Source organism: Lineus longissimus, chromosome 4 (genome assembly GCF_910592395.1).
Source record: "Lineus longissimus chromosome 4, tnLinLong1.2, whole genome shotgun sequence".
In the NCBI taxonomy this organism is placed as follows: domain Eukaryota; kingdom Metazoa; phylum Nemertea; class Pilidiophora; order Heteronemertea; family Lineidae; genus Lineus; species Lineus longissimus.
The window spans coordinates 19,672,852-19,697,156 of NC_088311.1; the positions used below are offsets into that span (position 1 = coordinate 19,672,852).

The following is a 24,305-nucleotide window of genomic DNA, read 5'->3' on the forward strand; positions in this document are numbered from 1 at the left end:
GATGATGATGATGATGATGATGATGATGATGATGATGATGATGACGATGATAATGAAAATAGAGGAGCTTACATCATCCTCTTCATTGTTGTTTTCAGTTGTGATGATGGCTACTTTGGTAACCCGAACATCCCCGGCAACTATTGTCAGAGTTGTGACTGCAGTGGAAACGTGGATCCAAATGTTGTCAGCAACTGTAACAAGATGAATGGAGAATGCTTGAAGTGTATCTTCAATACCAAGGGATTTAACTGTCAACAATGTCTGGATGGATTTTATGGCAATCCTTTGAAGCAGGAGTGTCGAGGTAAATAAAGGAGGCATTTTGACCCTCTACGTGATAATCTGGGGGACTCCCAGTGTAAAAGTGTGTGGGGGGAGCAGCAGTAGCTTGGTGGAAGAGCGTCGGCCTCGTGATTTAGAGGTTGCAGATTGACCCCAGGCTAATCAAGTCTCTGCTTGATTCTTCTACTGGTGGAGTTCAAATGAGCACTTTGTGGTAACTCCTTGAATTCTCAGAATGATTTCTGTGGAGACTGGGATAAAAAAAGCATTCTCAAAAAGCACTCTTTGGCAGGGTTCATAACCAGTTGTATCTCCTGCACTTATTGCCAGTTGAACTCCTTCCTACATGTACCACAGGTTTTATGCTGATTTGCTGTGGCTACCAGTGCCATGCACTGCATATCACTGGTTCTACCCAAGTTACCACCGAAAATCCACGAGTTATACCACTGGGTTGAAGCCCATAAAATGAAAAGTTAATTCCTCATGGAAATTTAAAAAAAAAGAGTTATTTACCAGCTTTTGAAATTTCCTTCTTAGTATTTCAAAATTGATTTTCTTCATGTTTCGTGTTTCCAGCTTGCAATTGTAATCAGTACGGTTCTGTAAACTCCACTTGTGATGAAATCGACGGCCGCTGTAAATGTAAGGCAAATTTCACTGGGAGGCAGTGTGAAAAATGTGTGGTGAGTGAATCTATGTTTTCTCGACTTCGATTCTTTGACACTTAACTAAGTGTGTATTGACAGGATCTTCCAGATCATTTTTATTAAATTCTCACTTTTAATTTTTTTGATGAAAAACCAAAGGGGACTTGAAGCCCTCAAAGGTCATCAAAGACTAGTTTACTTGATGCCTAATCATGTGTATATCTTTTCGTGCATTACATTTCTAATGCTTTAAAATATTTGACGTCAATTGTTTCAGGTTGGCATGGGCGACATCAAGGTTGGATGCCGAAATTGCGCCTGCAACTCGACAGGATCGAAATCCAGCATCTGTGATCAGGTGACTGGACTATGTCCCTGCAAGGACGGAGTCACCGGTGTGAATTGTGAGAAATGTGCACCTGGGTACTATGGTTACTCGGACGATGGCTGCAAACGTGAGTACCTAATTTTTCAATTACGGAAAGAGACGGATTGATAAGATCTCGATCAGCCATGCAGCCCAAGTTTTCTACGAGACTTGAAGGAGACCTAATACAGGTCAAAAGCTGGTCTCAAACAAATACAAGTTGTAACAAAAGTGTTACAGAACTCATTATTTTATCGCTGATCAACAACGATGCCTTGTTTTACTGCTCCTATGCTTGCCGACTCTACTTTATTGAAATATTATAAAAATGTTGCTCTTCATGTCGGGGGGAATACAAAATCTTCCCCCCCCCTCTGGAATGCAATGTCCCCGGGGCCTTGTGAGTCGTGCAAATCAGATTTTTGAGTGGTGGCCATTTCGAGGCTTGACGGAAATTGAGGAAGAATTACCAGAATGTCTCCCTCTCACGTGATGTCTCTATACCACATCACAGAATCTCACTAAAGGTACGAGATTGTTACATATATTTTCAGCTTGCATGTGCAATCGCATTGGTTCCTACGGTATCGACTGCAACCAAGTTAATGGTACCTGTACCTGCCGGCCAAACGTGATCGGAGAGAAATGTGATTCTCCTAAGGTTTGTACAAATCGTTTTGCAGTGTCACTTGCAAACGAATATGCATATATCATTTGGGTCACTTAAATAAAGCTTCGGGAAAGGCTCCCAACTCTTGGATGAAAGGTGCTCACGATTAACTTTAAACGAACAGCCTTTTATGGATTATACAAATCAAATTCAGGACTTTTCTTTACAATCAGTTTGAAAAATGTTTTACAAATAGTGGGGGACAAAGGTGCAAAACCTGGTTGCTCGAATTTCGTAATCACAATAGAACATAAATTGACTACTTGTTCGTTATTTCAGCCCGGTTTCTTCTGGACGAATGATACCGATGGTGGTGATGGTGGTGGTGACGGTGGTGACGGTGGTAACAATAATAACAACGGTGGAAATAATGGTAACACTGGGGGTGATAACAATTCAGGTAATAATAATGGCACCAATGGTGGTGATAATGGCACTAATGGAGGTAATAATGGAGGAACCAATGGTGGTAATAATGGCACTAATGGGGGTAATAATGGAGGAACCAATGGTGGTAATAATGGCACTAATGGAGGTAATAATGGTCGAACCAATGGAGGCAATAATGGCACCAATGGAGGTGATAATGGTGGAAATAATGGAAGTAATAATGGCAATAATGGTAATAACAATAACAATGGTAATACAGGTGGCAACAATGGTGGTGGTGATAACAATGGTGGTGATAACAATGGTGGTGATGGCAATGGTGGTAAAGATGGAAACGGTGGCAACAATGGTGGCAACAATGGCGGTGGTGCCAAATCCTGTGGGTGCGACCCGATTGGCTCCACGTCTCCGGCATGTAACCCAAATGGCGGACAGTGTCCGTGTAAGCCTGGTGTGACTGGCAGGACGTGTAACGAATGCAAGCAAGATTACTGGGGACTTGATGCATCTGGTTGTAAACGTAAGTCACTTATTTTCTGGAATAAATTTATTTTTTTCATTTGATATCATGTTGTCATGTGAACATTTTCATGTAGTGATCTCTGGCCGTTTATGTGATCATCTTCATGACATCATGATCTTCTGTCGTTATGTGATCATTTTCATGTAGTGATCTCTGGCCGTTTATGTGATCATCTTCATGACATCATGATCTTCTGTCGTTATGTGATCATCTTCATGTAGTGATCTCTTGCTGTTATGTGATCATCTTCATGTCATGATCTTCTGTCGTTATGTGATCATCTTCATGTAGTGATCTCTTGCTGTTATGTGATCATCTTCATATAGTGATCTCTTGCTGTTAATGTGATCATCTTCATATATAGTGATCTCTTGCTGTTAATGTGATCATCTTCATATAGTGATCTCTTGCCATTATGTGATCATCTTGAACTGATCTCTTGTTGTTATGTGATCGGAAGTATGATGATGTTTCTTGAAATCGATGAAATATTTAACTATTTCAGCCTGCGACGTTTGTGATGTGCCAGGAACAGTCTGTGACGCAACTAACGGAAAATGTAAATGTCCGCCAAACACCATCGGGGCGAGATGTGAAAATTGCGCTCCGTTTACTTACGGCCACGATGCTTACAAGGGATGCAAGGTAAAGATACACTGTTCTTGTCGAGGGGCAATGATCCATAGAAATGCCTCTCAGAGTCGTTTAAGAATAGTGTGATGTACCTTTGCAAATTTTGACTGGTGTTTGTGTCCTGCGTCCTGTTTATTACAAAGGAGAACTTCTTCGTGGAAATTACTTTTAACTTCTCAGTGGAAGTACTGAGAATGTACTCTTCAAAATGATACAAAAATATTTCAGGCTGTGAAGTAGTATGGTCGTTTTCTCTCAAGCGATGTTCCCAATCGAAGAATATGGATCTGTAGTCGGAAAACCAATGGTCGTGGAGTGACAGATATCACACTTCCTTTGTATTCGATGTCACACTTTCCCACTCACATCACAGGTACATGAAGATCAAATTTCCAACTGCCCAACTGACAACTCTCATTGTATTGATTGTCAGTTGGGCTGGAGTTTTGATCTTCACATGCCTGTGGTCATAACTGTGAAATTGAAGATGGTCGGTTGAAAAACTTTCCAAGCAGTTATAATTAAAAACTCCATGCTTTCTAATATTTACTTCCTGTCTTTCAGCCATGCAATTGTGAAATTGGCTCAATCAGTCGAGACTGTGATGAAATGACAGGCAACTGTCCTTGCAAAATGGAGTTTTCGGGCAAAAAGTGTAACAAGTGTAATTTTGGCTACATCAACTATCCAACGTGCAAGTCCTGTACGTGTGACCTGGCTGGAACTCTTGAGATGCAATGCAGGAATGGGCTGTGTCAGTGTAATACCACAGGGCAGTGTCCATGCAAGGTAAGGTCTGATGCCATGCCAGCAATAGTCTTTTCAACAAACCAGTTTTCTGAAGCATGTGCCACAAGGGCATCAGTGAAAACCTCATGGCTCCTGCTGAGCTGTACAAAAAATTTGTGGTTTACAGTAATAAAAGCCCTTTCTCTTTTCTTTGTAGGAAAATGTTGTCAGGAAGAAATGCAACAAATGTAAGAAGGGTACATTCAGCCTTGACCCGACCAACCCACGAGGATGCACTGAATGCTTCTGCTTTGGAAGGACTGATGAGTGCGAACAGGCCCCCTATGTCTGGACTAGGGTATGCAGCCCAATCATAACCTATTCATTTTGTTCTCTCTCTGTTGGCCCTACCTATTTTAAGTATGGAAGATTTCCAGTTGATATGACATGGATAATTTCTGCGAAGTTTTTTTCCTGGGATGAAGTGAAGACCAGTAATACAGCTGGGTAACATTTTAACAGCAACAGTGGCTATTTTGCTCATGACCAGAACTTCACTGGTTGCTACTGGAACTCCACTGGATATCACTATAGAGCTCCACTGTCACCACTGGAATTTCACTGGGTACCATTGGAACACTGTTGGCTACCACTGGAATGGAACTCAACTGACTGTAACTGGACAGTTGCCACTTGGTACCATTAGAACTAGCCTGGGAGTTTTGGTAGAGACCTAACTTAAGAGGTAAAATCTGGGGGAATGCACAGCAATAGTTGCTTTTACACGAGGACGGTTTTAGCCCTCCTCACCTCGAGCCACTTGAAGCCGGATCACCTGTAACTGGCTTTGCGCTGTCTACACGGAGACGGATCAAATTGTTGGCCCCAGGTCAGTTCAGGCCACTTAAACCACTAACCCGTCGCATGGTGGCGCGTGTTTTCATGAACTGCTATATACCGCACTACTCGATTTTAGTACCGTGCGCAAAGTGACTCGAGGCCAGATCGGTTTTACACGAGAGATTAAGCGTCTTGAAGTGGCTCCAACCCGCCTCAAGGGACTCGAGACTGCAGTGCTAACGCGCCTCGGGTCAGGTCACTTGGAGACGGTTCTGATTTCGTTCTGCACGGTAAAAATTATCCTGACCCGCCTCGAGCTGGCTCGAAGCCGGTTCCAACTGTCCTCGTGTAGAACAGGCTATTATCACAATTTGACATTTTGCATTTCATAATATCGGTGTTAAATTGTTGATTGATCCATTTTCCTCATGAGCACAACTTTGTCCTGCTAACCCCTTTGATGATTTTTTTCTCCCTGCAGGTGTTTGGTATGGAGAGAAATGTGACCTTCACCCCCAACTCGGATTCTGCCTTTGCCATCGACCCCAGGCGAGACCTCCTGGTCATTCCCCCAGGGGCAGCCAGCGTCCATGTGAACTCAACCAAACCTTTGTACTGGAGCCTCATTGGTGACATCAGAGGCGATAAGGTGAGATGACTTTCATTAGCAATATTTCATGATCGGTATTCTTTAACAAACTCAGAGCTCAGTCAGTAAAGTGCAAATGAGCGACTTTTGATGCTGCGACCAGTGACAATTGTCGCAAGTGAGCAATAAAACGATCACCAATCTGCGGGTAAACCTAGTAATCACTGAGATGATATTGATCACTCGTTTTCCATTGGGAACAACCCTTAGATATCTTGTATCACTTCTTGTATCTTTCAGACTTTGTCCTACAATGGTAAACTACGTTTCACAGTCTACTATGAGAAGAGTCGACGTGGAGTTTTGAGTACCCCATCACCCCGCATTGGTGTCCCGGGAGGAGATAACATCCCACTTATCCAGCTTGTTGGCAATTACCGAATCTATCTCGAGTATTATAACAACACTTCGTTAGTGGAAGGACAGGATAATGTATTTGAGGTTACGCTAAGAGAAGTAAGTCACGATTGCAATACTTTAGAGAAACACCACTGGAGTATTCTAGAGGAGCCAGCCTACTCCCAAAAAGGATAAAACCATTCCTTTTTACTGCTTGTCCTGAGGGTTTGGGGAAATGCTGCTCTGCATTACCCTTCAGAGGCTCAAAAACTGAGATGGGAGTTATACAGATTCATCCTTTTGAGCAACAGAGGAAGCTCTGTAGTTCTGCCTTAAAAAATGGCAACGTAAAACCATAAATAACGAAGTTGAAACCATAATTACACAGACCAATTACATCACAAAATCCAGCAACCTTAATCAAGAAATCTATAAATTCTGGTGCAGATGCAGAGTTTATGTTAATGACATAAGTGAGCCAAAGTGATGCATTTGGTGTCATGAGGACAATGTATGTTGTGGACACAAGTAACAGACTCAAAAGAAGTTTTGAGTCTGATCGCTCCTTCTGGGACGTCACTGCCTTGGCTGCGACCCTGGCCTGAGAAATCCCTGTCAGAATTAGAACATTGGCTATCAGCATGATGACACAGGGGAGGTAGAAATAAAGTGCCGCATCAACCTCCAGCAATGCTAACTGCATAGTCACACCACCTATATAATAACAAAGAACCATTCCATAATCGAAATAAATATCAACCAAGATCGGCCGGTGGACGGTCATTATGGCGGACATCAGGCATAACAATCCGATGGCAATGAAACGCTTCTTTGTCGTTATACTAGCTCGTTTTAACGGGTACCAAACGACTATAACTCGTTCTAACGAATAAACTGCAATAATCCAAGCTGACAAGAAGCTCGTTATCATAAGAATGTAGTTGGAAAGTTTGCATGATACTGTTGAAATCGTCATTATATCCACTGGAGTGTAGTGTACAATGAATTGCAGCCCTTGTCTCGGCCACACCATTATCAAAGTTGCTAAAAGATACGCGGTATCCGATATGGCCAAACAGCTCAAGTACTGTATGCTTGCATCTTGCCTTTTCCTACAGCGTATGAATACTGTTAGCGATAGTACGTTGCCTGAAACTCCTATAATTACGATGACAATTGTCATGTAGCCTTGAAAGAATTCAAGTGCCTTGTCAAGCAGTGCCAGTGTCGTAGAGATACCAATAGTTGTGACATTGTTTGAGTGAGGGGTATTACCATCAGCCATCATCATCTATACCACTCATCATCCCTTAAAGCTGGCCTCACACTGTCATAGATACCAAATTGCTCCGGCATGCAGATTATATATATCTCAATCCCTAGCTATTAGTTATTTTTAAAAGTTATATCAATATCTGCTTCAAAGAAAACATGATTTCATGTGATTAACTTTATTCACAGTCTTTCTATTCAAAACGGAATGCTTAATATTCATTCATCAAATTAAGGCAACTTGTTTTGCATTGCAGTATCATCTGTAAATCTTTTGCTGATTTTGAGCTCAGCTGACGAAAATTACTACATTTTCTTTTTTTGAATTTAGTACAATGTAGGTGGCCATGTTGTCAATCTTTTTTTGCCATTTTAAAGCCTTCTTGACTGCAGCTAGTGATTTATTCTTTATGGTGGCTGTATCTTATAAATTTACATCACATATCACCCAGGTTTTTTGATTTGACCTACTTTCAAGGTCATTGGATTCAAGCACCATGCATGATATAGGCACCTCAATATGTTAACAAAATCAGGGTTGAAAGAGTTCTTCAGGGTACTTTCCATATTGTGTACATTAGTCCATGTATTTCAGCTGAGCACCAGGCCCTTGGGCCTTTTGTTAGGAATTGTGATTTCGATTCGTGCATGAAATACCAAAAACCCAAGTTCCCTGAGTGGAATTGAACTGCTGTTTGAGCTAAGGAATACACTTTTTTTAACAAGACATCAGGACAATCAGCCCTCTTACCCCCAGCAGTTGACCTATGAAGTACTAAGATGAAAGAACCTATGAAATTTGTGTTCAGTGAAACTGGGTAAAGGAGAAGCACTGGAGCACAATTGGTACCCAATGGTATCTTGTCCATTGACTGGCCACCACTGGAATACCATTCGTCTGTGTTCTCTACCATTAACTAGATAGCACTGGAATTCCATTGGAAACGACTGACTCGCTATTCCTCTGTAGTTGCCACTGGAACTCCACTGGTCACTGCGGGATGTCTGTTGTTTAATAGTTGATTACAACTAGTCACCATTGTAATCCTTATAAGAAGACCACGGGACTGTGCTCAGGAGGCACCCCGGTTTATGGTCGGCCTTCTCCAGAAAGATTAAAACCTGTTGGCAATTTCTCTCACTGCATATCCAGAGGGCTGTGGGGGGGGGGCTGCTCTGCATTTTTCCTTCAGTGGCTCAGAAACAGAGGTGGGAGTCAGGAATATAAAAAAATCATCCTTTTGCACAACAAAGCAGGCTTTGTAGTTCTGCCTTGTAAAATGGCAACGTACAACCATAGATAACAAAATTGAAGCCGAAATTACACAGACCAATTATATCACAAAATCCGGCAACCTTGATCAAGAAATCTATAAATCCTGGTGCAGATTTTGCTGAGTTTGCGTTTATAACGTAAGTAAGCCAAAGTGATGCATTTGGCGTCATCAGGATAATGTATGTCGTGGACACGAGTAACAGATTCAAAAGAAGTTTTGTGTCAGACCGTTCTTTTTGCGATGTCACTGCTTTCGTTGCAGTCTTGGCCTGGGAAATCCCAGCGAGAATTAAAACATTGGCTATCAGCATGATGATGCACGGGATATAGAAAAATAATGCCCAATCGACTTCTAGTAATGCTAACTGCATAGTCACACCACCTATATAATAACAGAGAACCATTCCATAATCAAAATAAATATCAGCTAAGATCGGCCGATGGATGGTTGTTACGGCGGACAGGAAGCATAACAATACGATGACTGCGTAACGCTTCTTTGTCGTTATACTAGCTCGTTTTAACGGGTACCAAACGACTATAACTCGTTCTAACGAATAAACTGCAATAATCCAAGCTGACAAGAAGCTCGTTATCATAAGAATGTAGTTGGAAAGTTTGCATGATACTGTTGAAATCGTCATAATATCCACTGGAGTGTAGTGTACAATGAATTGCAGCCCTTGTCTCGGCCACACCATTATCAAAGTTGCTAAAAGATACGCGGTATCCGATATGGCCAAACAGCTCAAGTACTGTATGCTTGCATCTTGCCTTTTCCTACAGCGTATGAATACTGTTAGCGATAGTACGTTGCCTGAAACTCCTATAATTACGATGACAATTGTCATGTAGCCTTGAAAGAATTCAAGTGCCTTGTCAAGCAGCGCCAGTGTCGTAGAGATACCAATAGTTGTGACATTGTTTGAGTGAGGGGTATTACCATCAGCCATCATCATCTATACCACTCATCATCTCTTAAAGCTGGCCTCATACTGTCAAAGATTCCAAATTGATCCTACATGCCTATTATATATATTTCGATCCCCAGCTGATAGTTATTTTTCAAAGTTGTATTAATAACTGCTTCAAGAAAAATATGTTTTCATGTGGTTAGTGTTATTCACAATCTTTCCAGTCATAATGGAATTCTCAATATTCATTCAAAAGATTAAGGCAACTTGTTTTGCATTGCAGTATTATCAAACCTTCTATAATGTGTTAATCTTTTACTGATTCTTATTAACTCAGCTGATAGAAATTACTAGTATATTAAAGTTTCTTAATTTTGTTTACTTTAGTAGCGGCCATCTTGAAAATCGCATTTGGCCATTTTAAAGTATTTAGCTGTAGCTAGAGTAATGGTTGGTGTATCTAATAAGTCGTCATTACATTTCACCCAGGTTTTTGATTTGACCTACTTTTCAAGGTCATAGGGCTTAAGCTCTTAAATTCCACTGATAAGTGACACGTTTTCTCATTATTTGTCCAAGAGTCTTTAACTTTGGTGATAATGTGCATGATATAGGCATCTCGATACGTTAACAGAATCATGGTTGAAGGTAACACTGGAGCACCATTGGTACCCAATGGTATCTTATCCATTGACTGGCCACCACTGGAATACCGTACCACTGGGTTCTCTACCATGAACAAGTAAGCACTGGAATTCCACTGGAAACGACTGTCTGACACTATTCCTCTGTAGTTGCCACTGGAATTCCGATGGTCACTGCGGGAAGTCTTTTATTTAATAGTTGATTACAACTAGTCACCATTGTAATCCTTACAAGAAGACTACTGGACAGTGTGCTCAGGAGGCACCCAGTTAATGATGGTCGGCCTACTCCTGAAAGAGTGAAAACCTGTTGGCATTTTCTCTCACTGCATCACCATAGGGTTGTGTTTCGGGGGGAGGGGGGCTGCTCCGCAATTTCCTTTAGTGGCTCAGAAACAGAGGTGGGAGTCAGGAATTTTAAAAATCATCCTTTTGCACAACAAAGCAGGCTTTGTAGTTCTGCCTTGTAAAATGGCAACGTACAACTATAGATAACAAAATTGAAGCCAAAATTACACAGACCAACTACATTAAAAAAGCTCGCAACCTTGAGCAAGAAACTTATGAACTCAGGTGCAGATGTTGAGTTTGCATTTATAACATAAGTAAGCCAAAGTAATGCATTTGGCGTCATGAGGATAATGTATGTTGTGGACACGAGTAACAGATTCAAAAGAAGTTTTTTGTCAGACCGTTCTTTTTGCGATGTCGCTGCTTTCGTTGCAGTCTTGGCCTGGGAAATCCCAGCGAGAATTAAAACATTGGCTATCAGCATGATGATGCACGGGAGATAGAAAAATAATGCCCAATCGACTTCTAGTAATGCTAACCGCATAGTCGCTCCACCTATATAATAACAGAGAACCATTCCATAATCAAAATAAATATCAGCTAAGATCGGCCGATGGATGGTTGTTATGGCGGACATCAGGCATAACAATACGATGACTGCAGAACGCTTCTTTGTCGTTATACTAGCTCGCTTTAACGGGTACCAAACGACTATAACTCGTTCTAACGAATATACTGCAATAATCCAAGCTGACATGAAGCTCGTTATCAAAAGGATATAGTTCGTAAGTTTGCATGATGCTGATGAAATTGTCATAATATTCACTGGGATGTAGCCTATTACATATTTCAGCCCTGGTCTCGGCCATATTATTATGAAAGTCGCTAAAAGATACGCGGTATCCGATATGGCCAAACAGCTCAAGTACTGTATGCTTGCATCTTGCCTTTCCCTACAGCGTATGAATACTGTTAGCGATAGTACGTTGCCTGAAACTCCTATAATTACGATGACAATTGTCATGTAGCCTTGAAAGAATGTAAGCGCCTTGTCAAGGAGGGTCATTGTTGTAGAAATTCCAATAGCTGTGACATTATTCGGGTCCATGGTAGCAGGCATACTGTCCCTCACTTTGATATCTTAAAGCTGGGCTTTCACATTCACTTCCTGAAAATTCCTGCAGCTGAGGAGTAATTGTGGCTGTGGGATTTCACTTGATTACTGCAACTGCAGCATACAGTCGATGAAATATATTTACATATTGCTCAAGTCCAGATGATTCATCTTTGCACTTGTATTGATGGCATCAACAAGTTAGTTGATAAGATTTATTCATAGTCTTTCTATTAATGATGGCATGCTAAATATTGATTCAACAGAATGAGACAACTTTGCATCATTGTTGCAGCACAGTGTTATAAAACCTACATTTTGTAAACTCCAGTGAAACCGTCCTGTAGCTGGTCCCAAACCTGTCTGTTCCATTCAAATTGACCTCTGTAATCAGTAAGCCTGGTCGATCACCATTGTTTCATTCCCCAATGTTGGATTTGTTGCCAATGACTTTACAGCAGTCTTGGGACACCTTTCTATTTAGGACAGCAATGGTCAGTCCCCCAAAGATGACCATAATCATGATAATAGAACGATTCTTGCTGATGATTCAAGAATTGTGATTTAAGTAAAAGGGGTATACCTTGATTTTCTCTTTTAATTTAAGATAGTCTGGTCTTGCAGAAGATTTTCAAAAGATGTTATGCAGCTACCTCTTATAGAGTTTTTTCTCTCCTCGGGGTCTGAAGAGGGGGTGTCGGTCTGGCTGCGGAATGTTGAATACCATAACAATACTGACATATTAATGGGCATTTTATTCGAAATTTCAACAACTACGTTCTGTTTTCAGGAGAACTGGTATGATCTGAACACCCACCGCCCAGTCTCGAGGGAAATGCTGATGGTCGCCTTACAGAATGTCCAGTCACTCCTAATAAGGGCCGCACCATCGGCGGAGTCATTAAGGTTTGCCAGCGTGAAGAGGATCGGTCTCGACTATGCTGTTTCGGCAGATAATGCGACGGGACCTGAGGCTACAGGGGTTGAGATGTGCAAGTGCCCGCCACAGTATGAGGGATCGTCTTGTCAGGTAAGTTAGTTAGACTCTGGTGGCGCTACATGTCGCCAAGTGAAACCAAACCCTTTTGATACTGTAACTGCCAAATTTTCATGGGTATTTGAAAAAGCTGGATCGCTGGACTGCTGGATGCACTGAATTGTGACTCATGGATCACCACCGCCTGGATTGTAGCTCGCCAGAGTGCACTTGAAGCACATGGTGGAAATGTTAGGGATTTGGGAACTTAGAAATTTATCCAGGTGGTGGTGATCTATGAGTCACAATCCAGTGAATCCGGCAGTCCAGTGATCCAGCTTTTTCGAATTCCTGATTTTCATGCCTCATTATTTTTGTGAATTGTGAAAGTTTCTGAGAAGTAATAACATGAATAATGGCAAGGTTACAAAGGATCTATATTTTCAGATTTCATCCAAAATCAAGGTAGGCGCCCCATTGATTTTGTTCTTCAACACGGTGCCTAATCGAATGAATATAAGGTAAACTAGTACAATTATAGCCCCAGTACAGCCCTGCAGTTTTGAAAAGAGCTGGAAGTACACATCAGTGCACACAGGCTATATGCACTGTGGTTGTAATTGTACCACCTTACCTTAGGATTTACAGGCCAAAATTGACCTGCTTGAATCTTTCCTCGAACAAATTTCAGAGGGGTGTGATGAACTGCTTTCACCCTCCAATTTCACTAGCTACAAAAGATTCCTGCCGGTCTATGGATACTGTAATTCTGTGATTTGGGTGACCCAGAAAACGTTCTCTTTCACAGTAGAATTCTATCGTGTATCCATTGTGTGGGTGAAAAGTTTTCTGGGCCACCCTGTAGAGTATGGCCTCTCGATTGGGCAACGTGTTTTGGCATGTCCCTTGTGCTGTACATGCTTCAGCTAAGTTTTCCCGGTAATGGCTGTGAATGATTTTCATTTGAAATCGATACATGTATGATATTTTATGCCCTCGTTCTACCTTTAAGTGACACTTTCCATTTCAAGTACAATAGCCTTTACTGATTTCAGGACCCAGCAGAGGGATATTTCAGAGAGAAGGGCGAAGATTTCTTGAAGGACCCGGACCCAAAGAATCTGATTGGAGATGCCAAGCTGTGTGATTGTTTCAACCACACCTCCGTTTGTGACAAGGAGAGTGGAGACTGCTTCGTAAGTTTAGACATTAGGCAATTCTGTATCTTATTGCCTTTAATGACCAACAAGGGTTTAAATCCCCCCGAGTCGTTTGTTAACTGATTAAAGCTTATTCAGTTGCTCAGTAGTGTTGTAAATGTACTGCATTATCTTTTGCCTTTTACATTTTTAGATTGCTCATATTCAATAGAATTCACAAATAGTCAATGATACAGATAACCCAGGAAATCTAAATGAGTTGCTTTATTTTCAGAATTGCTCTAACAATGCAAAAGGTGATAGATGTCAGTTTTGCGAGGATGGGTACTATGGCAACGCCAGCCTCGGTCCAGGTGCTTGTATGAAGTGTGAATGCCCACTGGCTGATGCGAATAACAAGTAAGTGTCTAATAGAGAATCAGCAGTTCAATAGGTGGCACTGATTTTCACGAGGGTATGCATCGAAATGACGTAAAAAATCTGACGTTGATGTCATGTCTCTCAGTAGTGCTATACCCTGGTGACGATCAGCGCCACATAGCGGCAGCCATTGTTTCACTGGTATCCTATGTATCTATTGATCTCACTAGCCAGTGGATACAAGGTCATCACTTTGTACCCCCCCCTAAAAAAAAAAACAACAACAGCCAGTTCTTCAGACGATGGCCGTTTCAATGGATATGAGTTGGCCTATTGTGTTCCAAATAGTATTTACTTTATAGAGAGATCAAATTGTATGGAAACAACTAATTCTGGTTCAAAACTAGTGTCCTTATAGAGAGGGTGTCCTTAATAGGGTGGTGTACGCCCAAGGGAGGTTCCACTGTTTACCGATACCAATGTTGAATTATTCTGTTCCAGTTTCAGTCCTAAATGTATCGCTACCAAAGACAATGCAGCAAGCGGGGACTACGTGTGCTTTGAGTGTCCCATTGGCTATGAGGGTGCCAAATGTGAAAAGTAAGTTGACTATGCGCTGTATTACTGTACTATTAGGCCCACAATCCAGTTTATACCAGTTTTTTGAAACAAAAAATTATCCCATCGTGATCAATTAGTCCTTAGGAGATATTCACATAAGCCATCCCTCACAGGTTGTCTAATGGTCAGTTTGTTTGTACTGATAACTACTCAATCTCAGTGACTCTTTTTGCATTGAGAATGGAGTTGTATTCCTGGATTTTTCTGGTCAACGCACCAAATAGTCTGCTGGCCTATTTCCAAGTATTTTCAATTTTACCATCCGCTGAAAATTTGCTTCAGGTGTGCTGACAGTTTCTATGGCAATCCAATGCAACCTGGTAGTAGCTGTCAGCTGTGCGGCTGTAATGACATGGGATCGTACAACACGACATGCGACATAACGGGGCAGTGTCTGTGCAAGCCGGGAATTACCGGGAATAAGTGCGACAAGTGTGAGGAACGGTTTGCCGTCGTCAAGGGAACTTGTAAATGTAAGTTTAGTTCAAGTTGTTTGCCGATTCGAATGGTTCTTTGACCGAAACAAAACTTTTTGAAACATCTTGACATTTGAGATTTTGCTGACTTTTATTAGCTTAAGTCTTCTGTTGACTGCACTGGATGTAGCCACCAATCATTTGTCCCACACATGACTTAAACATGTTAAACATCCCTCATCACAATTCATATTGCTGGTCTTTTAAATCTACCGCCTTCCAACCTTCTCACCTGAGACTGAACTCGCTCCTCAAACACCCCGTGACGAGGCCCATTGATGTTTTTATCTGAAAAATGTTGTTGTCAATTTCAGCGTGCGATGAAGGATGCTCCAAGGACCTAATGGCACCGTTGGATGAGATGGAGGCTGCGTCTGCACAGATGGACGTAACAGTTGCCGCCGTGGTACCATGGCAACGTCTGTACACAATGGAAAATATGACGAAATTCTTAAAGGTGGGCGTATTTAATTCTTCAATCGCATTCCCTTTTGCGAGAGTTTAATGGGTGCTGTTACGATATCACTGTATAGTAAGACCGAGTTGTGTCCCCCTCTATGTTCAGTAGTTGGTAAAAAATGTATTTGTACCAACCCTGAGTCGTCTCAATGAATACAAGCCCTATCTAGCTCACGGACTCGTAACAAGTGCCACTGCCACTGGGCATCAATTTGCACTTATATTCTCCCACTGAGGTGGTGACCATCCCAAGCTACGTGTAAACCTTGTTCCAGGTGGATGGAGTCTTTTGCTAGTCCGGTACCTGGTACCAAGGCTTTTCAATTCATTCAATGGACGTAGCAACCTTATTTCTCAGAAATACCAAGATAGGTATCCATATGTCAGCTCTCCAACCCACAATATTCAGATCACGAGTCCCACGCCTTTTAAGGTGTAAGACTTATCAGGTTGAGGTTCACGTTTAAAAATTCTTCTAAAGTTATGTCTTGTCTTTCAGGAAAAGCAAGAGAAAGCTCGCCTTAATGCCATCAACACGCTTAAACAAGATATTGGACCCGCAGAAATGATGATTTCAGACTCGCAGATCAAGGTGAGAGCCCATTTCACCCCATCTGGCAATTGCCATCTATTCATTTACCAACTCAGTTTGATTGCGATTGGATAAATAGTTTGCACCAATGATTTCAGTAGTAATACAATGTGGATTGTTGTCATTCTTTTGATCAGTTTGCTTATAATAAAGTAGCATAGCTAAAATTGTGAAAAAAAATTCAAAGTCGATTTTTTTTTCATAACTCAAATCCATCAAAAACTCCGGAATGGTGGAGGACGTAACCTATCTTCATCATGTTCTTCATGTTTACATTTTCTCACTCCAGACCAAGGAATCTAAAGTAAAGAGCAACGTCTCACGCAACGATGCAAGGAAGCTGAAGGACCAACTCATTGACCTCATTGAGATGAACAATGAAACACACAAAGATGTCAAAGGTACAACATGATTATGTAACTTTCAATATAGCGGAGAAATAAGAAAACAACTGAAAAAAGTACAAGTGGTCACTATTTTTTTGAGGTCACAGTAGTAATTATGATTATATTTAGAAGGTTTGTTCTAACTATTCATAGTCAAATTCAACGATTTAAAAAGAATTGGGGAGCCCCCAGATATGCCCTAATGTTCTTGGCTGACAACCTTGATGTATACATGTTTGTCTCTCTTTCAGACTTTGTAACTAAAGTACATGACCAGCTGACCAATAAGACCACAATGTTATCCGAAGGCCGTATGTCCAAGCTTCTTGCCCGAGCTGAAGGAATTCTCAACTCTATTAAGAGGAGGAACTTCAATCGCACCGAGAAGAAGCTCAATAAAGAGAAACAGTAAGGAAAATGTCACAAACATTTTTGCATTTAATATCTTTAGAAAAAGAACACTTGATGTTTTAAACTCCATTCAGCATTTCATGTAAAAATCTATCAAAGCCGCAATTATTCAATTCAAGTCCCATTTAAGAGAGGTATGGTCTTTTTGGGAGGCCAAAATTACTTCCCTAATAATTCTTCATCGACAACCTCTTAGACTTTTCGTTCAAGAGATATTCCATTTTCTTTCTGTCCCAGGGCTGCGATGGACCTTCTCAACCAAGTGAACAACTTCCTGAGCCCTGCCTCAAAGCACAACCTCACCGACCTCTACGCCAGGCTCGGGACCCTCAATGCCAAGTTGATCGATCTGCCGACGTACATCAGTGAATCGCTCGCTAGGTCGCAGAGAGCTAACGAACAGAATCGAAACAGCAGCAAGATGATAAACATCTTGAGGGTATGGCTCAATGCTTGATTGACCATTGGCATGGGCAAGAGAGAGGGGTCGGGTGTGAACCCTTTTGTCCCTTTTGGAAAACCTTGAATTTGACAGTGAAAATCACCACTGGTAGTATAAATGTTTTAAACTGCATGACTGCGAAAATACCTTTATTTTTTGAAGAAGTGCTAAATTAGGGATCTACATGTAGGTTGACCCCTTGTACCCTTGTACCCTTGTACCCTTGTACCCTTGTACCCTTGTACCCTTGTACCCTTGTACCCTTGTACCCTTGTACCCTTGTACCCTTGTACCCTTGACAAGCCAGTTCATACTTACTTTAGACTTTTTTGGTCTAAGACTTTTCAGAATATGAGTTGGGTTTTCACAATCCAGCTTGGCCTACTTGGCATGTGCAGCTTGTTTCGATAAAGCTTCCATTCAAAGTCACGAAATTTGAGATGTATTTTACGAAATATCCACACTATGACCAAACTTATGATCACCAAATTTATGTTGTGGATGAATCATAAGCCGGCATGCTTGACATTGTCGAATAATTTTGACCTCGACCCACCTTTGACACTTCAGGGCCAGAACAAGGACATTATGGACTTGTTCGACGAGTTGGACATAATGATTGAGACAGCGATGAAGGTGGATATGAATGCTTCTGGCATATGTAGAGAAGTGGTACCTCAGAATATGCAGGTAAGGATAAAAGTATTTAGTAGTTTAGTAGCTTTTTTCATTTAGCATAAGTGGTAATATTTGAAACCGAGTGAAATATATAGATTTTTCTATTTTCTATTTCGCCAAAAGCAGTCAAGACTACCAATGCAACATGTTTTACAGGCAATCCATCATGTTTTGTCACCACAGAAGTTTGACCTGGCTGGCTATTTCTGACACGAGCTCTCAAAAATTCTGACGTCATGTCATTGAGCCCACCATGCAACCGACACCTTTGTTCAGGATGTGACATCTTTTCTAATGTGACTCGACGATGGCATCTTGGAAAACGTCTATCCAAGCCATGCTGTGATGTCAATCCGTGCCTTTTACTGGTATGACGTCATTTGCACAGCCTCTATACTCCATGCTGTGATGTCAATCCATGCCTTTTGCTGGTATGACGTCATTTGCACAGCCTCTATACTCCATGCTGTGATGTCAATCCGTGCCTTTTACTGGTATGACGTCACTTGCACAGCCTCTGTACTCCATTGATACTTCATTCTTCATGTAGTTTTGATTATTTCTTTGATCAGGCTTTCATGATGAAGAAAGATGAATTGGCAGCTGCTATGTTGGATATTGAGGATGCAACAGGACTACTTACCCAGAATCTTCCACGCGTTGAGCCCGTTGTGCGAAATGCCACCAAACATGCAAAGAAACTAGAGCTATTGGCAAAGGTCTATGAAGGGTACGTATTCAGTTGAGTTGTGCCTACATGTGCCCCCCTCCCCTTAATTCAGAATCCTTGGTTTGACATGGGGAATGAAAATATTCCTTGTGCCAATGTATATGTATATGGGCTGTGAGAGAGTAGAGACACCTATGAGTAACTATGTGTAACTTAATCTTGCCTACCTTAACAGCTGCCTATAGACTGCCTTTAAGTCTTATTGAAGGGACTATTAAATATTTTCACCAAAAACGAAAAGTGTTGGAAGTTGAAAAGACTGGCTGTCTGTCTGCCTATTATCGCTCAAGATATCTTATTTTTGATCTTTTTTTGCAGCCTGTTCGATGGTTCTCGTCTGTTGTCAGCGGATGCTATAAAAGCGGCCACAGTTTACGAGAACATCGTGGACGCCATTGGTGAGTCCAAGACAGCGGGTAACAATGCCACAGCGGCCGGTGAGAGAGCGATAGAAGTAGCAAAGACGAAATCTGGTGAATTGATTGACGTCGAGGCCAGGAAGATAAAGGATGATAGCACGAATTTGAAGACAAAGGCACAAGCTGAGAAAGATAAAGCAGAAGGTAGGTGTCTTTCTGTCTCCTTTTCAATTCCTTACCATTACCCCGGTCCCTCCACTTAGCAAGGATACATTGGGAACCAAATTTCCCACTTCCTAGAGGAAGATATACTCCTTTTGAATTCGCATACCATCGACCTAGCCAATCCACTTGGCTAGGATACATAGGAGCCAAAGTTCCCACTTCCAAGGGAAACATATACTTGTTGTCAAGGGAATTCTTCCAGAAACATTGTCAAAAAGGGGGTGTTTTTCTGAAATATCCCAAAAAAATATCAAAAGAGGGTCCTTTTTGTGGAAATGTTTTGTAGTATAGCTGAGGGAAGGAAGTTCATTTTCCTAGGAGGTGTTGGGGCAAAGTAAACTTCAGGAATGAGTAAGCCAGGACCATCAATCTTTGGATTTGTTCATCAGAGCTTTGCATGTTATGAGAACTTTTCCTTGTATTTGTTAGGTAAACAAATAGGTTTTCCTCATCTATGCTTGTTCCAATACACATTATAAAACATCACAACTTGAAAAATTGGCAGTTTACAGGTTACTTTTTATCTATTTTGTTTAAGATTTATCTACTTATTTTCAGCAATGGAAGCCAAGCTGAGGAATATGAGCATCCCACTTGATCAGACTGATGAAACTCTGCTGGATGTCCGTCGGAAGAAACGTCCACTGGATAAGTCTTTGTCCATGCTGAACCGGTCAAGAGAAGGTACAGTTTAATTTACAGGAGCGAAATGAGGGATTTGAGGACGAAGATTTGTGTCTGTTACAGGGAGGATGTCCTTTTCTTTATAGCCATAAGATGACACATAATTGGCAACCTTTCCACTCCACAGTCAGTGGAGGATTAGTTTTGTCATTTTCAAGGTGACGAGATTATTTGGGGTGCTTTTGGGGGGAAGTGACTTTGTCACAAAGGAGGGATGATATATTATAAGCCCAGGCCTGCTCCCTTCGTAAAAAGCCCTTCTTACATTCAAAACTGTTTTCAGCTATCTTGGATAAGATCAGGGCAGCTAATGAGACAGTCGACAAAGCCAACGAAGTGACCATCCCAACCCTCGTTGATGTTATGGCAACTAGGGACAAGATTGACAATGAACTGGCACCGAGGTTGGAGGAGATCAAAAACAAGACGGAATCTATCACGGACATACCTAATATCAGTAAGTTAAGGGGTCTTTGGTTTACAAGACAGTAATTCACACTAACCCCAAAATGAAATTTCCTTGATTATTTCAAGGTTCACATTATGCTACTTGACATCTCTCTCTCTGTATTGGCTGTGTTATATGCAAACAACCTCCTTTTTGTAACCACCAGAATCATATTTTCTAACGATATTTTTCAGTTGATGAGAGTGCTTACAACACGATCAGGGCAAAGAATATCACAGAGGCCCTGAATAATCAGAAAGTTGCTCTTGATGTTAAGAATGATGATATCCAAGCTAGTCTATTGTCGCTCCGGGATAAGATACGTTTGGCAAGGCAGCAAGCAAACACGGTAAGTCAAAACCTTTTGGATCATCCACAAAGAAAGGGAGATCTCCTGGAATCTTCCTGGACTTCCTTCTCAAGGCTTTGGACAGTAGTGTTACTTTACCTGTGCGATAATAGGAACCAGTGCATTGGCAAGACACAAAATGTGGGAGGGGAGAGTATAAGAACATAAGCCATTGACAGTCAAACTCATTTAGCGTCAACCAACTATCACTTTGACCTTCCATTGAAAAGCTCTCGAGGGGTTATTTTTACAGTAGAGTTGTGTCACAGTTGACTGTATCTGTACTAAAAATCAAAATTTCTGTAAATCCCTAATTGCTTACCACTTTTTTCTTTCAGATTCGTGTTTCATTGAAGTGCGCTGGTGGCTGTGTGAGGACTTACAAGCCAGATACAGAGCCTGGCACCATGAACACCATTAGCTACAACTTCAAGACCAATATCAGCGAGGCATATGCGATGATGCTTTATATTGAACAGGGACCGCAGGTATGATCAACGCTAATTTCCCTTTAAGGTTCAATGCTATTGCCCCTGTTTGCGGTTTGAAGCAAGGTGTAGGGCCCTCAATCTTCTCTCCTAACAATACGTGTCAGACCAAAAGTAGATAATCCCTTCAAAGGTACATCTTTAAAGTACTGGCATCGTCCACAGCAAACTATGTTCAACTGATAACAGCTCATTTGATGGGTAGAGTCTTATTTACACCAGGAGATTAGCTACATGTAAGTAAGTTAAAGCTACATTCAAATCGATTTTTTTAGAATGTGGTTCACAGGAAATAACCTATTGATAGTTCTTCATAAAAAAAGAGTTCTTTCTTTCTACTATGTAAACTGATGTCACTTAATCAAAACTGTATCAACCTCATTAATATTACAGCCGAGTGACTTCCTTACCTTGTACTTGAAGAGAGGCCGTGTCAGGATGGCTTGGAATGCTGGTGGAGGAGCAAGGGTCTTGGAGAATAAAATGGATATCCTGCCGGAGAAGAGTTTCGACAAAGAGGCTGATCGTTGGTACAGAATTGAAGCCCAAAGGTAGAGAATTAAAAGATGAGCCTAATGATGATGTTTTGGTTAACAGAAAATAACCAATGGATAGTTGTTCATAAAAAAGAGTAAAGTTCTATTTTTCCTCCATGCGAATTTCCTCAATGAAAATAATGATTGGATCCTTTATTTTCAGGGCGGGCAATGTGGGCCAGTTGACTGTGAAGAGGATCGCAAGTGGAGACTCGCAGACTGTCACTGCCTCCTCCTTCCCCTACTACACCAGGCTGGACATCAACCGGTTGACCCCTCTCTATGTAGGAGGCATTCCCCCTGCCGTGCAGGTGAGCAGAGTTACCTGTAAACTGCGGTTTAAGGAAACTGGACTGTCCCCAAAACGAATTTAGACCCCATCAACTTTGTATGATGTCCCGATTCTTAAAAGCTTACGCGATTTATTTACTTTAATTGGTGGTCGTTTCCAAGAAGATGACACACGCCATTTATCATTGAGCCAGTGGTTTATGAGTCCAGAGCCTAAACTACTGCATCTACTATCAATTTTCTTCTTCAGATGCCCAACACAGAGATTGAACCCAGCAGCTTCGTCGGCTGTATCAGCGAGCTGGAGTTTGACGGAGGAAGGATTGGCTTGCATAACTTCTTGAAGACAACAAACCACGAGAGTTGTGGTGGCTGTATTGAATCGTAAGTCGCAATCAAAGAATTATGTTGGCTTTGCGTTTTTCATTTTACAGAAAAATCACCCATTTCAGTTATAAATGTAAAATTACGGATATCATCAACGATTACTTACTTACTAGCTGGCAAAAATGTTGGTCAATCTGGCTTCGACATGGTAGTGAGAAAAACAACATCGTCCACCAAAGGCAACGTTCATGATGACGCCACAATAAGACATCATTGTTTTTGACCATATAAGGTCGACTTTTGCAGGGGGCATCAGTCAAGCAAGGATACCCGAATGTCGAGTTGTCACTAATTCGGGCGCAGACCTATTTTTAGAAATGAGACAGAGGTCAAAATCCGTGACAAGTCGATAGGGGTGGCCAGGCAAAATAGGTTGTTTTGGTGACAACTGGCTACTCGGAATCCTTGCCAGACTGGTTATGTGCATCATCGCTTTTTGAGCAACAGGGAGAGCGTAACGTAATGTCATACCATAGTATGGGAACCCTCATGGGCCAGTGCCTTTTAAAATGTTGGTCCATCCCTTCCTCAGGCCAGCAGAACTACCCCCAGCCGGTACGTACCAGTTCTTGGGATACGGCTTCTCGGAGATGCCCCAAGTGAGACGATACACCAACCAGAAGCTGTTTGTCCTTATGCAGTTCAAGACGGTCTGGAACCAAGGATTAGTGTTCCTGTCTGTCAATAAGAAAGACGTGAGTATATTTTCTAAAGGCACAAGGGCAAGGAAAACTTTAGATTTCAGCCTTCCATATTACAGATGATGATGGTTTTAGAATGTTTGAAGAAAAATGTCCGACTAAGTTGACTAAGACTTTATACCAGTTTTTGCAATGGAATTTTCCCTGATAATGTCACCATGAATCATCTATTCGTACCGGAAATGACAGTTTTATCGCCCTTCTGTTTTCTTTATAGTGAAGAAAACAAAATAAATAACATAAAATAGAAAAATGGGGTAAATAGGAGATTTATTAAAGCGACGAAATTGACAATAGGAGTTACAATTTTAGCCTACTGTTTCTACAGAATAAAGGAAATTGAATGCCATTATGCATCAACTGTGTCAGTACCAGAATTGCAGCTCCATTTAAAAAAAATTATCTTCTCAGTGAAGAAAACAAAAGAACTAAGATGCAATTTGCTGCATCCACACTGAATCCGAAATGAACTGTTTTCCGTAGTGCGCTCTCCGAAATAGGATTTGGTTAAACCTGTTTAAAAACACCTGCGCCACACTTGGCCTAATGGGCATTCAATTTGATATGAAATGTACCCGCTCTTGCAGCATACGCGTCATTAACAGAAAACTTTCGGACTAGCTACAAATGTGCCTTCCCAACCCCAACATTTTTTATGGCTTCATCCATGCAGTCTTAACTATATTTAAAACATTTTTTGTAACACGGTTAGGACCGTTTTATTTGAAGAAACGATCTACGACGACAGGTTAAAAATCATCAATTTATTAAATCTGTCGAAACAAATGCGATTATCCATTACAGTTGTTTCACAAGACTTTAAGCCCCTCCCCATTGTTGCGATTATCCATTACAGTTGTTTCACAAGACTTTACAGCCCTGCCCATTGTTGCGATTATCTATTACAGTTGTTTCACAAGACTTTACAGCCCTGCCCATTGTTGCGATTATGAATGAATA

At 41.3% G+C, this 24,305-nt stretch overlaps 1 protein-coding gene across 1 annotated transcript in view; it reads left to right on the forward strand.

The window, feature by feature from the left end:
• The window catches only part of LOC135486817 (laminin subunit alpha lam-3-like), a 43,022-nt gene extending 19,614 nt beyond the window's left edge, over positions 1–23,408 (forward strand). Inside the window, exons 18-50 of the mRNA XM_064769918.1 lie at positions 99–307; positions 865–971; positions 1,213–1,390; positions 1,857–1,963; positions 2,252–2,372; positions 2,622–2,882; positions 3,391–3,530; positions 4,083–4,307; positions 4,465–4,605; positions 5,569–5,736; positions 5,977–6,192; positions 12,377–12,616; positions 13,010–13,027; positions 13,618–13,758; positions 13,997–14,121; positions 14,584–14,682; positions 14,986–15,176; positions 15,494–15,636; positions 16,138–16,230; positions 16,520–16,631; positions 16,868–17,024; positions 17,265–17,466; positions 18,040–18,159; positions 18,720–18,877; positions 19,196–19,440; positions 20,020–20,145; positions 20,429–20,602; positions 20,788–20,942; positions 21,281–21,430; positions 21,824–21,981; positions 22,130–22,277; positions 22,508–22,641; positions 23,177–23,408. Of these exons, the coding sequence (XP_064625988.1) occupies positions 99–307; positions 865–971; positions 1,213–1,390; positions 1,857–1,963; positions 2,252–2,372; positions 2,622–2,882; positions 3,391–3,530; positions 4,083–4,307; positions 4,465–4,605; positions 5,569–5,736; positions 5,977–6,192; positions 12,377–12,616; positions 13,010–13,027; positions 13,618–13,758; positions 13,997–14,121; positions 14,584–14,682; positions 14,986–15,176; positions 15,494–15,636; positions 16,138–16,230; positions 16,520–16,631; positions 16,868–17,024; positions 17,265–17,466; positions 18,040–18,159; positions 18,720–18,877; positions 19,196–19,440; positions 20,020–20,145; positions 20,429–20,602; positions 20,788–20,942; positions 21,281–21,430; positions 21,824–21,981; positions 22,130–22,277; positions 22,508–22,641; positions 23,177–23,408 (5,194 nt within the window). The remainder of the gene's footprint in view (positions 1–98; positions 308–864; positions 972–1,212; positions 1,391–1,856; positions 1,964–2,251; positions 2,373–2,621; positions 2,883–3,390; positions 3,531–4,082; positions 4,308–4,464; positions 4,606–5,568; positions 5,737–5,976; positions 6,193–12,376; positions 12,617–13,009; positions 13,028–13,617; positions 13,759–13,996; positions 14,122–14,583; positions 14,683–14,985; positions 15,177–15,493; positions 15,637–16,137; positions 16,231–16,519; positions 16,632–16,867; positions 17,025–17,264; positions 17,467–18,039; positions 18,160–18,719; positions 18,878–19,195; positions 19,441–20,019; positions 20,146–20,428; positions 20,603–20,787; positions 20,943–21,280; positions 21,431–21,823; positions 21,982–22,129; positions 22,278–22,507; positions 22,642–23,176) is intronic.
• The last annotated feature ends 897 nt before the right edge of the window (positions 23,409–24,305 follow it).